This window comes from Mobula birostris, chromosome 1, assembly GCF_030028105.1.
Source record: "Mobula birostris isolate sMobBir1 chromosome 1, sMobBir1.hap1, whole genome shotgun sequence".
In the NCBI taxonomy this organism is placed as follows: Eukaryota; Metazoa; Chordata; class Chondrichthyes; order Myliobatiformes; family Myliobatidae; genus Mobula; species Mobula birostris.
Genome location: NC_092370.1, coordinates 225824904 through 225843368, shown reverse-complemented (window position 1 = coordinate 225843368; position 18465 = coordinate 225824904). Strand labels below are relative to the sequence as shown.

Sequence of the window (18465 nt, the reverse complement as noted above, 5' to 3'; positions counted from 1 at the left end):
ATAGTGACACACACAAAATGGTGGCAGAACTCAGCAGGTCAGACAGCATCTGTGGAGAGGAATGAATAGTTGATGTTTCGGGCTGAGGCACTTCATCAGGACTAGTAAGGAAACAGGAAGAAGGTAGGTGATAAGGGTAGGTGATAGGTGAGACCAGGTAAGGGGGAGGGTGAAGGGCAGGGTAAAGAGAGAAGCTGGGAGGTGATATGTGGAAGAGATAAAGAAGAAAGAGGAATCTGACAGAAGAGGAGAGTGGACCATGGAAGGAAGGGAAGGAAGAGGGGTTCCGGAGGGCGGTGATAGGCAGAAGAGGAGAAGGGGTGAGAGGGAAACCAGAGTGCAGAATGGAAAAAGAGAAAAAAGAGAAAAGGAAGAAGGGCGGGGGGGGGAGAGAAATTACCAGAAGTCAACCAAGTAACTCTCCAGGCTGGCATCATAGTGTAGCAGTTAGCGTAACGCTTTACACCACCAGTGACTGGGTTCAATTCCCACCACTGTCTGTAAGGAGTTTGTACGTTCTCCCTGTGACTTCATGAGTTTCTTCTGTTTCCTCTCACACTCCAAAGACATACACATTAGGATAAGTAAGCTGTAGGCATTCTATGTTGGCATTGGAAGCATGTTGTTGTCCTTAGACTGCATTGGTTGGTGATACAAACAACACACTTCAGTATATGTTTTGCTGCTTCAAAGTACAAGTAACAAACAGAACCAATCTTATCTCTCTGTGGATCTAACAGCTTAGCCAACTTATCTCTCGAACCACATCTTCCCCTCGCTTCGTACGTGAAAGGGAAATCAAGTGATATTAACAGCAACTTGCTTCATGCAGTCTCTTTAACAAACTTGCAGCAGCATTTCTTTTCCTAAGGACAGGCCCCATTTGTAAAGGCAAGCCGGTTTACACACTGTCATCTCCCACAAGCAGCAAGATCTGAGCAGAAACTTCATCTGCAATGTCAGTTGAGAGATTGATTTTGCCCAATGCATTAAAGAAAGATTAGTTTTGTTTGTCACAGGTACACCAAAACATTGAAACATACCGTAAAATGTGTCATTAGTGCCAATGACCAACACTCTGAGGATGTGCTGGGGGCAGCCTTCAAGTGTCACTGTGCTTTCAGCACAACATAGCATGTCCACAACTCACTGACCCTGACCTATACGCCTTTGGAACGTGGAAGGAAAGCAGAACAACAGGAGGAAACCTACGCAGTCATGGGGAGAATGTACAAACTGTTTACAGACAGCAGCTGAACTGAACCCAGGCACTGGTGCTGTAACAGTGTTAGTCTAACCACTACGCTACTGTGCTGCCCATGGAAGCCCACACAGAATTCTGCCGCTCTTCAAAATAATGTTGTAGAATTCTTTTACTCCTCCTTCAGAAAGCAGGTGGGACCTCGGTGTAACATCCATTAATCCAACAGGACACTTCTTCAATGCTTCAACCCAATGACACTGGTATTGAATAAAAAGTTACTTCCAAGTAACCCACACCCCACGTTCCTTTCCTACTCTCATCAGTCCAACCCAGGCTCTCTCCCTTTGTTCACCTTTTCCATCCCCCTCCCCATTAAAGATTAAAAATTAGCCTTACTAGTCACATGTACATCAAAACACACAGTGAAATGTATCGTCTGCATGAACAACCAACACAGTCCGAAGTTTGCGCTAGAGGCAGCCCCACAAGAGTGGGGCTATCCGCTCTGCTGCTGCTATGCTACCATGCCGCCATTACATAGATCTACATAATGGCCGCCATTACATAGATCTAACATCACCATCCCTCCTCCACCACCTGGCCCCATCTGCCCATTAGCCTCCTTCACCTGGTTCCACCCCTTACCCTGCTCCCTCACAAACCTCTCCTCCCTACCCTCTCAGTTCTGATGTAGGGTTTCCACCTGAAACATCAACCATCCCTTTTCCCTTGAAAGATATTGTCTCATCAGTTGTTCCTCCAGCACTATTTTTTGTATGACTTTAGGGCTGTCTTACAGAATGTACAATACCCAGGCTGATTGAGCGATCTGGTGCTTTGTTGTCTCCAAGGGTGTTTCAAGTGAAGAGTGCGTCCACAAGGCCAAGAAGCCTGCAGGTGGGGTGCGAGTCCATGATCAACTCCATTTCTCACTGATCTTGCTGACTAAAGCGCCAGGGATGATTGAAATCATTGAGACGAGAGCAGAAGGTGAGTGGGTGCTCTACCAGCCTCTTGCTCACTGCTCCCAGGGGAAGGCGTCTGCATGTGATGGTCTCTCTCCCTCTCGCTCACTGCTCCCAAAAGAAGGTCCCTGTTTTCGAATGGTCTCTCTCTCCCTCAATGCTGCCGGAGACCTGGTTCCAAGGCAAGGTTTAATTGACACAGTTTGTGGGTTGGACTCTGTAGCTCATGTTGTGACGTGTTTCTGCTTGCTCCTTTTTTGTTGCTCTTTTGGGTGATCTTGAATTGGGATGGCCTGCAAATAACGAACACTGAGCTGAATTGAATATGCCTGGACACTTTTGACTTTGTGTTTTATATCCTGTGTTTTTCGCTCATTTTTTTTTATTGCCATTTGTGTGATTTGTCTTTTTTACATGTGGGAGGGGGAAGGTTGATGTTTATTTTTTGAATGGGTTTCTTTGTTTTGTGGCTGTCTGTGGAGAAGACAAATCTCAGAGTGGTATACTGCACACATACTTCAATATTTAAATATATTTTGAATCTTTGAGTTTATAAAAGATAATGATTAGCTTTATTTGTCATAGTTATAGAACACTGTGGCATAGAAAGTCCCTTTGGCCCATCTAGTCTGTGCTGCTCTATTATCCTGCCTTGTCCCATCAGCTTGCACCGACCATTGCCCTCCACGCTCCTCCCATCCACGTACCTATCCAAGCTTGCCTTACGTGTTGAAATCAAACCCGCGTCCACCAATTCTGCTGGCTGCTCGTCCTATATTCCCACCGTCCTGAGTGAAGAAGTTCTCCCTCATGTTACCCTTAATCATTTCACTTTTCACACTTAACCCATGATCTCTAATTCTACCCTCACACAACCTCAGTGGAAAAGCCCACCTGCATTTATCCTATCTGTACCCCTCATAATTTTGTATACCTCTATCATATCTCGCTTCATTCTCCCACACTCCAGGGAATAAAGTCCTAACTTATTTAACCTTTCCTGAGAACTCAGGTCCTCTAGTCCAGGTAACACCCTTGTAAATTTTTGCTGCACTTGCAATCTTATTGACATCTTTCCTGTAGGTAGGTGATCGGAACTGCACACAATACCCCAAATTAGCCTCACCAATGTCGTGTACAACTCCAACATACCATCCCAACTCCTGTGCTTAATACCTTGATCTACGAAGGTCACATGTATACGTACATCAAAGCATACAGTGAAATGCGTCATTCGTATCAAACCAAATCAGCGAGAATTGTGCTGCGGGCAGCCCGCAAACGTCAGCATGCTTGCAGCACCAACACAGCATGGCCTACAACTTACTAACCTACACATCTTTTAGAGTGCGGGAGGGAACCTACATGGCTGAGAGTGCAGTTAGTACAATCTTTACAATGGCAGCTGTAAGATTGAGGTTCAAGTCCTACTGCTGTTTATAAGGAGTTTGCACGTTCTCCCCATCATCACATGGGTTTCTCCCAGGCACTCCAGTTCCCTCCCATGTTCCAAAGGCATATGGGTTAGGGTTATGGTAATGCTGTGTTGGGATCGGAAGCACGACAACACTTGTGGGCTGCCCCCAGCAGAGATTTAGGTGGTGTTGGCTGTTGATGCAAGAGACACATTTCACTGCATGCTTCGATGTACATATGGCAAATAAAAATAATCTTTATCTTTAACGTACAAACTCCCTGCAAGCAACATTAGGCTAACCACCATGCTAATGTGCCCACTTACTGCTGAGGTGTCAAGTTGCTTATAAACAAAATACTCATGGTTGGACAGAAAAGATATTTAAACCACTGTTCTGAGGATCAACTCTGAAAAATAAGGAGGTAGATTTTCCAATTAATAATGAAGACAAGAACAGAGTAAACCTGAAGCAATGTGACTTCACCGATGAACGATGCAATGAATAACTTTCGAGGAACGATGCAATGAATAACTTAATCCAGGGGGTGCAGATCTCGGACCACCTCACCTGTCCAGGAACACCACTGGGATTGTGAAACGGGCCCAACAGAGACTGCACTTTCTGAGGAAGCTTAAACAAGCATCACTCCCCACTAACATCTTAACTACATTCTACAGGGGCGTGGTTGACAGTGTGCTGAACTTTTGCATCACAACCTGGTACTCTAGCTGCAGTGCTGTCGACAAAAAAGCCTTGCAGAGAGAGTGTGGTTAGGGGAGCAGAGAAGGTTGTTGGGGTCTCCCTACCTTCTGTCTAAGACCTCCTTCAGAGTCGATGCCTCCAGAAGACACAGTACATCATTAAAGACCCCTCACACCCTCTCCATGAACTGTTTGTTCTTCTGCCATCAGGCAAACGTTACAGGAGCATCAAAACTAAAACCACAAGGCTACTAAACAGCTTCCTCCCACAGGCAGTCAGACTGCTAAATAGCTGCTCTACCTGACTCTGCTTTGGACACTTTTGACTTGCACTGGACACTAATAACTGATTTTAACTGACATGTGGCTGTTGTGTTTTACTATCTATTTATTGTTATACTTAGAGTTGCGTTTGTTATCTTAATGCTCCTGGGAAACGCTGTCTCATTCTGCCCTGCAGAGCTGATGTACGGTTAGAATGACAATAAAGTTTTTTGAATCTTGAATCTTGAATGATTTCAAATTTTATTGCAAAGAATTAAATGTTAGCTGAAAAAGTAACATCTTCAAATTAAACTCCAATTTGATCTTGGAGTCCAGTCATTATTAACAAAATTAATTACATCATAGCCCATCTTCCTGACCTTATCTACAAAAGGAAATGTACAACAAAAAGGCAATTTCTTTTTCCTCAAAGGGCATTAAACGCATAAGATACAAGGAGACTCATTCAATTTCTGCACCCCTCCTCCACCCCACCCAATCAGCAGTGATACCTCTGAAACTGAACTATGTTGGAAATTATCAATAGTAGAATTTATTTTCTCTGTTGCTCTTCCAGCATGCCCATGGGGACCCCAAATTTGGATCTCATGTAAAGTGACAAAAAAATAATTGTGGAAATCACACAATTAAACCAGAACAGTGTCAGATTCACCCGAGGCCTGGAATTGTACAGCCAGACCGCTGATCTTAGAACCAATGGATTAACCTGCTTGCTTCCATTTGTCTGCATACAGGGCTTGTGCATCATAACATCTTGCCCGGTTTCAGAATATACAATACAGTTGAAATTCCACATTGGTGCAACTTCTCTCTCCCATTTACAGTTATTTACAGTGCACACAAGCCCAGGTACACAGGAGGCAACAAAGATTAACATCGGGACATGTGAAGTCTTCCCACAATGGGAGAGTTAGCACTTGTCCCTTCCATTCTGTGAAATATGTCAGCGTGTTCGCTAGAGTTTCCACACCCACTGAGCACCCCTGCTCCATCCCATGTCTTTATTGCCTCACCAGCTACACTCCTGATGCTGACCATGACCCCTTCCGCGACACGGCACTTAACCCTTGCAGACACGGATGGAGTGCAATCCTACCTTTGCAGGAATATTTGGCAAGGAGGAAGGGAAATCGACAACATTTCCAGTGGAGGAGATAGTTTCAGGGTATTAAAAAGCCACACTGTGATGTGGAAAGGACTGGCCAAAAGCGTGGAGGGAACTCTCAGAGAGTAACAGATTCATGAACGTTTTGCGGGGACACAGAGGGAGCAAAGTAAAATTTAACGAAAATATCAAGGTTTTTTTTAAAGAAGAGCTGGACAATTGTGGAGTGTGAGTCCATTATCCAATGCTGATGGCCGAAGCCAAACTTTTTGAATGCTGGATGCATGAGTGAGTTATAAAATGTGATATCCCTCACTGTTTAAACTGGTTATTAGGTCTGTGAAGATAAATCAAAGAGGTGCAGCTAGGTGAGCCATTCCCGATAGTCCAGTGCAATTATTTCAAGACATACTCCTCAAACAACTGTCTCTCCTGAGTTCCAAGAAAAAATTTAGTTGGATCTTTAAGAAATAAAACAAAAACCCAAATCGTTTTGAGCTTAAACCCAGAGGCAGCTTATTTTCTTTCTGAGGATAGTGTTTTAAATACATTTTTTCGCTGTTTCGTACTCCAAAAAGGGGGGGAGCTTCCTGCTGCTTTGAGCTTGGTTGAGTGATGCCAGCAGCGAAGTCTCCTCTATACACACCCGTACTCGTACCACACCGTCTGTTGCTCACTGCTGGGGTCAGGGGAGACTGGTGTGCTCCTTGGTTCCTCTGCTCCGCGGGGAGGGTTGCTGCCAGTGGGGGACCCGCTTTGGGTCTCGTTTGACAGATCCTCGGCGCGGAGGGGGCCAGCTCTGGCCGGGGGTACTGGATTTAGCTCACCGGGGTTGCGGCGCTGCCGCGGGCTGGGCAAGCCGCCAGGGGCCTGCGGGAGGCTGAGAAACAAGTCATCCTTGGGTGGGGCCAAGGAGAGCCGCCGGGGATCAAGGGTGCGGCAGCGGGCGTCAAGGGCCGGTGTGGAGCCTGCAGAGCTGGTGGGCGCCGGTCTCCGCTCCGGCTGGGAACCGCTGCTCCTGCAGTCTCCCGTCGACCTCCAGGTGCCTGCCGTCGCCGCCCCCCACGCCAGCTCCTGACCACGGAAGTCGGCCGAGGCCAAGCTGACTGCCCGGTTGAGTGACACTACCCGGGAACCTGCAGTCGCCGGGCGCTGAGGCTGTACCGGTTTCTCCAGCAGTGGCGGTGCACCCGGAGCCCCTCCCTGTCGGGCAGAAGGGGAGGCGGCCGTAGCGTCGTGGCCAGCCGGCCGAGGGCTGGGTCTGCTGAACTGTCCTGTCTTGGGGAGCCTCCCGTCGGATGATTCGAATGGAGTCTTCACTGCGAGGCTGGCGGGCACCCTCGTTGCCTCCTTCCTATTCAGCTGCTCACTCATGATTGATGGCTCCCTCTTCTTGTTGAAGTAATCACTCAGCAGGTCATCTCGGAAGCTCGCCTGCATTTGTAACAAAGGACGAGTTAAAATATGTCACCATGGTGCATAAAATCGGTTTATTGTTGTCAAATGAAAAATGCTGGAGGGGCTCAGCAACTCAGGCAGCATCTATAGAAGCCAGAGGAGTACAGCACAGGAACGGACCAGGCAGTCCAGAGTGTTGTACCACACCAGCTCAAAAGCAAAGCAAAAACACCCAAACAGTGGCTGTTTATTCCTCCCCATAGATATAAGGAGGTGGAGGGATATGGATATGGTGCAGGTAGGGGGGATTACTGTTTCCTTTTATCTCTGGGGAGGAATAAACAGCCAACGTTAGGGTCCTTGGGTCTTGGACAGTAATATCACCAATTTCTTCCCCTTGGCTCGAAACATCGACTTTTCAATCATGGTCCACTCTCCTACCCAATCAGATTCCTTCTTCTCCAGCCCTTTACCTTTCCCACCCACCTGGCTTCACTTATCACCTTCTAGCTATTCTCCTTCCTCTCCCCCACCCCCCAGCTTTTTATTCTGACGTCTTCTCCCTTCTTTTTCAGTCCCGAAGAAGGGTCTCGGCCCGAAACGGCAACTGTTGATTTATTTCCATAGATGCTGCCTGACCTGCTGAGTACCTCCAGCACTTTGTGTGTGTTACTCTCGACCTCCAGCACCTGCAGAATCTCGTGTGTTTATTATTGTCACCTGAACTAAGGTAGAGTGAAAACTTGTCTTGCAGACTGTTCATACAGATCAGATCATCACAGGGCACTGAGATAGAGCTGGGGAAAACCATAAGAAAAGGCAGAATAAAGTGTTCGTGGTGCTCGAAAGTTTGTGAATACTGCAGCATTTTCTCTATTTCTGCATAAATACGACCTAAAATGTGATCAGATCTTCATGTAAGTCCTAAAACTAGATAAAGAGAACCTAATTAAATAAATAGCACAAAAACCATTACACTTGTTCCTTTATTTATTGAGAAAATGATCCAATATTACAAGTATTTGCTGGAAAAAGTATATCAATTCATTTAAAGGGGAAATTAACAAGTATAATTTTGAAATGGTGTAGTTTCTTCCTCCATAGCTGCTGTCCACCCTACACCCAGCTCCAGGCACAGGCAGAGCCAGGTGAATGCAATAACTGTAGACACAGATACACGGCACTATTCAATAAAGAAGGTTTTGTTGGAATCAAGGGAAAATTGTCTTTCATAGACCTACACCAAGAATAGCATTCATTTATGTTGTTGTTACTGGGGATAACTACCACCCAACAGACCACAGGATTTGGACGCAAAACTTCATCTGAGCGAATAACGCAACCAGAAGTTTTGCATTCTTACTGGAATAATGCGGGGGAAGTGAAAGAGTGGGGCAGGGTCAGAGGATCACGTCAGCAGTCGGCCAAAACCACAAGGGTGGTCCTAACTGTTGGAGGGGCAGTGCCGGTGATGCATCGCACTGTCAGAGGGGCAGCGCCAAAGGGCGTTGCACTGTCTGGGAGAGGGGGTGGAGGGTGAAGGGTAAAAGGTTGGGGGAGAGAGGGTGGGAGAGAGGGGGTGGGGGAGAGAGGAGGGGAGGGTGGGGAGAGAGGAGGGGGAGAGAGGAGGGGAGAGAGAGGGTGAGGAGAGAGGAGGGGAGAGAGAGGGTGAGGAGAGAGGAGGGGGAGAGAGAGGGTGAGGAGAGAGGAGGGGGAGAGAGGAGGATGAAGGTGGGGGCAACACACACACAGTTGCTGGAGATTTTTGAAATGTTGATTTTCAATAACCATTAGGTGTAAGTCTGAATGAGAAATACCCTTCGGCTGTTACACACCTGAAACTTCAATGCAGTGCACCCTGCTGTTACCATTGAAACCATTCCTAATTCTGGTATTGTGCTTCAAAACTATAAAGCTACAAGAGTGAAATTCTGTGATGTTGCTGAAGCACACACACTCGGTGAAAAAGAGGAGAAGTTGAAGTTCTGCGGATTGAACCCTGGGGACGGGGGTGGGGGAGGGGGTTGTGGTTTGAAACCTAATGTTAGATCAAAATAGAAGCTGTTCATTCCATGGTCTGAAGGCGATTTAACTTCAAATGTAAAGATATGTAAAGATACAGCTATCAGTGAAAAGGGGTGTGTGTGGTCAGTGACTGGAAGTCGGTTGACCTCTGAATGATCATGTGAGTACACAGGGTTCAGCGGGCTGGAGAAAGTATAGGTTCTCCAGTGTCAGCTTCACTGCAAGTAAAAATACGTAGAACAGAATGAGGAACAGGTTTACTTGACACTTCGTAGAATCCCCAGCTAGTCAGGAGCTCTGCATAACTGGAAATTTCTGACTCAGCATTAGATTTATCACTCTTCTATGATGTGAATTTCTTTGCAGCAGTAGTACAGTGAAAAGACCTAAGATTACTGATCAACGCACACAAGATATTGGAGGAACTCAGCAGGTCAGACCGCATCTATTGAAAAGAGTACAGTCGACGTTTTGGGCCAAGGCTCTTCATCAGGACTGGAGGACAAGAAAGATGAGGAGTCAGATCTAGAAAGTGGGGTGAGGGGAGAAAGATACAAGGTGATAAGGTGATAGGTAAAGCCATGGTTGGGGGGGGAAGAGAGGTGAACTGACAAGCTGGAAAGCTGATTGGTGAAAGGGATACAGGGCTGAAGGGGGCGTCTGATAGGAGAGGACAGAAAGCCATGGAAGAAAGAAAAGGGGGACGAGCACCACAGGGAGGTGATGGGAAGGTAAGGAGATAAGGTGAGAGGTGGGAATGGGGAATAGTGAAGTGGGGGGGGGGGGAGGTTTACCAGAAGTTTGAGAAATCAATGTTCATGCCATCAGGTTGGAGGCTACCCAGATGGAATAAAGGTGTTGCTCCTCCAACCATAGTGTGGCCTCATCGTGACAGCAGAGGAGCCTATGGACTGACATGTTTATGGCCTCCACCAGCACCTGTTTCCAGCGCATAGTCCTTCGTAATGTCCGCCATCTCCAACGGGATCCCATCACCGAGCACAGCTTTCCCTCCCCCCCCCACTTCCTGCTTTCCACAGGGATCGCTCCCTACACGACTCCTTTGACCATTCGTCCCCCCCCACCTATCTCCCTCCTGGCACTTGTGCTTGTGAGCGGAACAAGTGCCACACCTGCCCCTACACCTCCTCCCTCATTACCATCCAGGGCCCCAAACAGTCCTTCCAGGTGAGGCGACACTTCACCTGCAAGTCTGTTGTGTCTGGTGCTCTCGGTGCGGCCTCCTGTATATCGGTGAGACCCGACGTAGATTGGGAGACCGCTTCACCAAGAAAAGATTGAGGGAAGGTTATGTCACTGCAGAGGCAGTGCTGATGGAGAGCCACTCAGTTGAAAGAACTGTACGGTGGGTGTGAAACAGAGGTATTGCATAGTACGCTGCAGCACAGTACAGGCCCTTTGACTCACAATGCCGTGCGGACTTTTTAACCTGCTCCAAGATCAACCTAACCCTTCGTCCTGCACAGCCCGCCACTTTTCTATCATCCATGAACCCATCTCTTAAATGTTCCGTCTCTGTCTCTACCACCTGGCTTGGCGTTTGACACACCCACCTCTCTCTGTGTAAAAAAAAACTACCTCTGACATCACCCCCTATACTTTCCTCGAATCACCTTAAAATTATACCCCCCCCCCATCTTAGCCATTTCTGCCCTAGGAAAGAGGCACGGCCTGTCCACTTTATGTCCCTGTGTCCGTTTCTAACGTATCTGCCTCTCCCGCTACCCCGGCAGCACTTAGAGCTTTAGAGAGGTTAGAGATTAACATTATTTGTCACATGCACATCGTAACATACAGTGAAATGTATCATTTGCATCGATGACCAACACAGTCCGAGGATGTGCTGTGTGTAGCCCACAATTGTCACCATGCTTCTGGTGCCAACAAAGGATGCCCACAACCTACTAACACTAACCTGCTACGTCTTTGGAATGTGGGAGGAAACTAGAGCACCAAGAGGAAACCAACACAATCACAGAAAGAATGTATATACTGCTTAAAAAATGGTGGCAAGAATTAAACCTGGCTGCTGGTGTTGTAATGTGTCATGTGACTCTGCTGCCTTTACCGCTCTCCGTGTTAAAAAAAAACACCTCTGACATCCCTCCTATACTCTCCTCAAATCACCTTTAAATTATGTCCCCCCACATTCATTTCCACCTTGAGAAAATGTTTCTGGCTGTCCACTTGATCTATGCCTCTTATCTTCAAGTCACATCCTCCTTCGCTCCAAAGAGAAAAGCCCTTGCTCACTCAACCTCTCCTCATAATCATGCTCCTTTAGTCCAGGCATCGTCCTGCTGAATCTTCACTGCACCCTTTCCAAATGTTTCCTATGAAGCAATCGGAACTGAACAGAATATTCCAAGTGTGGTCTTGCCCGAGTCCTTTTCAGTTGCAACATTACTTCACAGCTCAGTTTCTCTGACTAACGAAAGCCAACACACCATACGCTTCTTAACAATCTATCACCTTATGCAGCAACTTTGAGGGACCTATGGACACAGCCCTAAAGATCCCTTTGTTAAACCACAAGACATAGGGCAAGAATTAGGCAATTTAGCCCACTGAATCTGCCCCCACCACTCCATTATGGCTGATTTATTATTATCCCTCTCAACCCCATTCTCTACTTTCTTCCCATAACCTTTGGCACCCTTACTAATCAACAACTTATCATCCACCGCTTTAGATATAATGACTTGGCCTCCACTAACCGTCTGCAGCAACGAATTCCACAGATTCACCACCCTCTGGCTAAGAAAATTCATCCTCATCTCTGTTCTAAAGGGACATCCCTTTTCCCTCTGTGCTGCTAAGAATCCTGCCATTAACTCTGCACTCTGCCTTCAAATTCAACTTTCCAAACTGAGTCACTTCACACTTTCCCAGATCAAACTCTACCTGGCCCTTCTCAGCCCAGCTCTGCATCCTGTCCATGTCCCGTTGTAACCTATGGCAACTTTCTACACAATCCTCAACACCACCAACCCTTGTGGGGGGGAGAGAGTGCGACGGGGGGGGGGGGGAAGAGTGCGTGACGGAGGTGGGGGGGAAGAGTCTGTGACGGGGGGAGGGAGTGCGACGGGGGGGGAGAGTGCAACGGGGGGAAGAGTCTGTGACGGGGGGGGAAGAGTCTGATGGGGGGAGGAAGAGTCCGTGACGGGGGGGATGAGGAAGAGTCCGTGACGGGGGGGATGAGGAAGAGAGTGCGACGGGGGGGATGAGGAAGAGTCCGCGACGGGGGAGGATGAGGAAGAGAGTGTGACGGGGGGGGATGAGGAAGAGAGTGCGACGGGGGCGGGGGGACCAGGGAGTCCGATTGGGGGGGTGGAGGGTCTGACCAGGGAGACAGAGAGCAACATGGTGTCATGACAACAGCCTTTCCCTGAGTGTCTACAAAACAGAAAAGCTGTGTATTGATTTCAGGTGGTGGGGGGCTGTGCACCTGCTCCTATGTGCAACAATCTTGTTGAGTTGGAGAGGATTGAGAGCTGCAAGCTCCTATGTGTGAACACCACCAATATCCTAATCCTGGCCTAACCACATAGATGCCTCTGCCAAGGAAGCTCACCAACACCATTCCTCAGGAATTTATAGAAATTTGGAATGTCCACTTTGACACCTGCAACTCTTTTTTTTTTATTGATGCACCATATAGAGTGTTCAGTCTGGATGCATAACTGCTTGGCATGGGAGCTGCTTTGTCTGTGATCACAAGAAACCATAGACAGTTGTGGACAAAGCTCAGCACATCACTGAAACCAGCCTCCCCTCCCCTATAATGTATCTCATTATAGACATCCTTTAGTCTCGTGAGACCATGGATTTGCGCCTTGGAAGTTTCCAGGCCGCAGGCTTGGGCAAGGTTGTATGGAAGACCGGCAAGTCTCCCCTCCTACCGATGTTGTCCAAGGGAAGGGCACTAGGGCAGATACAGCTTGGCACCAGTGTCGTCACAGAGCATCATGTGTGGTTAAGTGCCTTGCTCAAGGACGCAACACGCTACCTCAGCTGAGGCTCGAACTAATGACCCTCAGATCACTAGACCGACACTTTAACCACTTGGCCATGTGCCAACACTTATTAGGTGACAATAATAAACAATTTGAGTTCCAATTTTCACTTTCTGTGTAAAAAAAACCTTGCTCCACACATCTTGTTTGAACTCAGCTGCTCACCTCAAAGGCATGCTGTCTGGTATTAGACAATACAAACCAGGGTAAAAGATAGCAGCTAACTAACCTCTCCTAATCATATTAATCTTTATTAGATCTCCCTGCGGCTTCAGCCGCTCTAGTGGAGGTTTGCAAGGCATCAATGAAAAATGATAATGAAATAAGTTGCTATCAAGTTGTGGGAAGTTTTACAGCTGAGTGCTGTGGTGCTCAGAGGTCACAGAAGTTCAGAGAAGAGGGTTAAAGCTAGGCAAGTCTATTTTTCCCTGAATTTTTGCAATTGAGCCTGAGTCCTTAGATTACAGATTGAGATTTAGATTTTTATTTTGTTACGTTGAAACATACAGTGAAATGTATCATTTGTGTCAACAACCAACAGTCTGAGGATGTGCTGGGGTCAACCACAAGTGTTGCCAAATTTCTGGCCCCGACATAGCATGCCCACTATTTATTCACCCCAACCTATACGTCTTTGGAATATGGGAGGAAGCTGGAGTACCTGGAGGAGACCAAGGTAGTCATGAGGCAAGAACAGACAAACTCCTTACAGACAGTGGCAGTGGCGGGAAACAAATTACTTTTGGCAGGCTGAAATCAACTCGAGAAGTTGCTCATTGGTGATGCAGCACAAAGTTTAAAAAGAGTACTGGAGCTTTCAGCTTTCTTTCGGTGGGATGAAATCAGCACAAGGCCAATAGAAAGAAAGGAGGTGGAAGCGGAGTGGCCATTTTTGGAGTGGGCCAGTGTTAGAGTGTTGGGTGACTGTTAGGGGAGGGAAAGGGAATAGGCAGCCAATGCAGAGTACCCCTGTGGCCATTCCCATCAGTAATAAGTATACCGCTTTGGATACTATTGGGAGGTGTGGGGAGGGGGAATGACCTACTGGGGAGAGCCACAGCAACCAGGTCTCTGGGAATGTCTGGCTCTGTGGTTTAGGAGGGAAGTGAGGAATAGTGGAGTGCAGTAGCAATAGGGGATTCCATGATTGGAGGAGCAGAAAGAGATTCCGTGGATGTGATAGAGACACCCAGATGATATGTTACCTCTCAGATGCTAGGGTCAGGGATATCTCAGGTCAAGCACACGGCATTCTAAAGGGGGAAGGTGAACAGCTGTAAGTCATGGTACATATTGGTACCAACATTATAGGTAGGAAAAGGGAGGAAGTCTTTAAGAGAGAACATGGGAAGTTAAGCAGAGAGTTGAACAGCAGGACCAGCAGGGAGGCAATCTCTGGATTGCTGTCTGCATTAAGTGTCAGTGAGAGTAAGAATAGAATGATTTGGAAGGTGAATGTGTGGCTGAGGAATTGGTACATGGGGCAGGGGTTCAGATTTCTGGATCGCTGGGATCTCTTCTGGGGAAGTTATGACCTGTACAAAAGGGATAGGTTACATCTGAATCTGAGGGGAACCAATATCCTTGCGGGCAGGTTTGGTAGAGCTGTTGGAGAGGGTTTAAAGTAATTTGGCAGGGGGAGGGGAACCAGAGTGAGAGGGCTAAGAATGGGCCAGTTAGTATACAACGATATACAGTGTGTTGTGAGGATGTGAGGAAGGACAGGTAGATGTTACGGCTAAATTGCACTCAGTGGAACTAGTTGAAGTATAACAGGGGGCCAAAATTGAAAAGGGTGATGAATACAGGACTGAAGGTGTTATATTTGAATGCACACAGTATTTGGAATAAGGTGGATGATCTTGTGGCGCAATTAGAGATTGGCAGGTATGAGATTCTGGGCATTTCTGAGCCATGGCTGAAAGATCATAGTTGGGAGTTTAACATCTAAGGATGTGCACTGTATTGAAAGGACAGGCAGGGAGGCAGAGGGGGTGGGTGGCTCTGTTGGTAAAATATGAAATTAAATCCTTGGAAAGAGGTAACATAGGATCAGAAGATGTAGAATCCTTGTGGATAGAGTTAAGAAACTGCAAGGGTAAAACGACCCTGATGCGAGTTATATACAGGCCTCTGAAGATTAGCCAGGATGTGGGCTACAAGTTACAATGGGAGATAGAAAAGGCATGTAAAAAGGGCAATCTTGCAATAATCAATATGCAGGTAGATTGGGAAAATCCAGTTGACACTGGATCCAAAGTGAGAGAGTTTGCAGAATGCCCACAAGATGGCTTTTTAGAACATCTTGTGGCTGAGCCCACAAGGGGTATGACAATTCTGGATTGGGTGTTTGGTAATGATCCAGATTTGACTAGGAAGCTTAAGGTAAAGGAACCCTTAGGAGACAGTGATCATAAGACAAAAAAATTCATACTGCAGTTTGAAAAGGAGAAGATAAAATTGAATGGGGAGTACAGGGAATTATCAGAGGCCTGAGAGAGCAGGTGGCCAAAAGTGACTGGAAGGGGACACTGAGGAATGAAGACAGAACAGCAATAGCTGGTGTTTTGGGGGGGGGGGGGGAAGGTTCAGTACGGATACATCCCAAAAATGAAGAAATATTCCAAAGGGAGGATGAGACAACTGTAGCCAACAAGGGAAGTCGAAGATAGCATAAACACAAAAGAGAAGGCATATCATATAGCAAAAATTAGAGGGAAAGTAGATGATTGGGAAGCTTTTAATAACCAATAGAAGGCAACTAAAAAATCCACAAGGGCAAAAATTAAATATGAAGGTGTAATGACTTGGTTCATATTTTTACTGTTACGCTGTATGTATTTTATTTTGGCAGTTCTGTAAGAGCAGTCTATTCTGTTTTCAGCTTGTTTGGGTTACCGTTGAAGACAAGGGATGAGGAGAAATGTGTACCATCCAATTAGGATGGTCGGATTAAGGGGAGGTTTCTCTGGTGAGGGTCACTAAGGTTGGGTTTGGAGCTTTTGTTCAAGAGGTTGATGAAGAGAGTGACACTGGGGAGAACCAATTGTAGCATATGTTCCAGATGCAGATCTGTTTGTTCGAGGTGGATTGTGAGTAATGTTCGGAAGGTGGTGTGTGCTTTCACATTAACTGAGGGCCCAACGTGTGAGTGACAGAGAAGTTCAAGATGAGCTCTAACTTGTGAACATCTGACTGTGTAATTAGAACGGGCCATTTTCTTTTTGTTATTCTTTACTAACCCTTTAGTTAAGATTCATAAATATCATTCCTTTATTCATATGAAATGTTCTGTCTGTTATTTTGTGGCATTAATTTGTAACAGGGTAGCGAAGTACACAGCATCCACACAAACAGGGGTTTGGGGTGGGATCAAGTGCACCTCAATCTCGTAAGTTTGGCAGGGCTGGAGGCTGTTTTTCCCTAGACTTACGCAGCCGAGGAAACCAGGGTGTTTCAAAGGTAAGCTAGCCAATAATATAGAAGAAGATGCAAGATGATTTTCAGATAAACTGTGTAAAGAGCAAAAGAGAGACAAGAGTGGATATCAAACCACTGTAAAATGATGCTGGTGAGGTAGTAATGGTGGACAAAGAAATGGTGGAGGAACTTAGTAAGTATTTTGCATGAGTCTTCACTGTGGAAGACACTAGCAGAATGCCAGAAATGCAAGAATGCCACTGTTATTACTAAGGAGAAGGTGCTTGGGAAGCTGAAATGTCTAAGGCAGATAAGACACCTGGACCAGATGGACTACGCCCTAGGGTTCCAAAAGAGGTAGCTGAAGAGATTGTGGAGGCATCAGTAATGATCTTTCAAGAATTACTAGAGATCAGAATGGTTTTTGAGGACTGGAAAATTTCAAATGTCACTCCACTCTTTAAAAAGGAAGGGAGGCAGAAGAAAGGAAATTATAGGCCAGTTAGCCTGACTTCAGTGGTTGGAAAGATATTGGAAACTATTAATTAAGATGAGGTTTTGGAGTACTTGGAGGCACATGACAAAATAGGCCAAAGTCTGCATGGTTTTCTGAAGGGGAAATCTTACCTGAAAAACCTGTTGGAATTCATTGGGTAAATAACAAGCAGGATAGAGAAGGGAGAGTCAGTGGATGTTGCTTATTTAGATTTTCATAAGGCTTTGACAAGGTGCTGCACATGAGGCTACTTAACAAGTTACACAGACACATATGTTTTGGTCTTGTTCTATATTGGAACAGTTCTGGAAGTCGGTTTTCTCAACAATTTCTAAAGCATTTAAAATTAATTTACAACCTAATAAATTAACTGTGCTTTTTGGAATAGTTCCTCAAAATATTCATGGTATTTCTGTGTCTGACCAACATGTTATTGCATTTGTTACATTAATAGCTAGGAGGGCCATTTTGTTGAAGTGGAACGATACTTCAGCTCCCACTTTGTCACAACGGTTCTCTCAAGTGATGCTATGTCTTAGTTTGGAGAAAATTAGAAGTCGAACCTTTGAACCTTTATTTGATTTTGAGAAAAGATGGGGCTCACTTGCTCGTTATTATCATTTGAGTTAATTGATATAATTTTTCCATGATCTAATTGTAAATGTTTTTCGTATACTTCCTTTTCTTGCTGGCGGTTTGATGTTTATTTTTAGAAGCTTTTTGTATGACCCGTGGCTCCGGGGTTGTACACCTAATGGGTTCTTTTTTTTTCTCACTTTTCTGCTCAGTAGGTTTTTTTTGTTACCACAAAATTTTGTTTTCAATCTTTAAGATGATGATTTTTTTTTGAGGCATTGTAAGTGTTGTTACTTCCATGTACTCATGTTATTTTTCCTATATGTACAATAAAAAGATTTGAAAAGAAAGTTAAGGGCCAGTGGTATTATGGGAAAGGTACTAGCATGGACAGAAGATTGGCTGACTGACAGGAGGGAAAGAGTGGGAATAAAAGAGGCCCTTATTGGCTGGCTGTCAGTTACTTTACTAGTGGTATGCCAGATGTGTCAGTGTTGGGACCGCACCTTTTGATGTTGTACATCAAAGATATGGATGCAGGATTTGATGCTTTGTGGCCAAGTTTGTGGATGATACAAAGATAGGTGGAGCAACAGGTAGTGTTGAGACCATAAGACATAGGAGCACAATTAGGCCATTCAGCCCATCGAGTCTGTTCCGTCATTCCACCATGGATGCTCCCGGATCCCACTTAACCCTGTACACCTGCCTTCTCACCATAACCTTTGATGCCCTGACCTATCAGGAAACTATCAATGTCCACTTTAAATATACACACGGTCTTGGCCTCCACTGCTGTCTGTGGCAGAGCTTTCCACAAATTCACTCCTCTCTA

General features: G+C 46.0%; 1 protein-coding gene across 2 annotated transcripts in view; it reads right to left on the bottom strand.

The window, feature by feature from the left end:
• Positions 1–4824: 4824 nt before the first annotated feature.
• ccdc88c (coiled-coil domain containing 88C) overlaps positions 4825–18465 on the bottom strand; it is a 256545-nt gene continuing 242904 nt past the window's right edge. For both annotated transcript variants that reach the window (XM_072272687.1, XM_072272697.1), the window contains one exon: positions 4825–7112. In XM_072272687.1, coding sequence (XP_072128788.1) covers positions 6315–7112 — 798 coding nt within the window. In that variant the 3' untranslated portion in view covers positions 4825–6314. The remainder of the gene's footprint in view (positions 7113–18465) is intronic.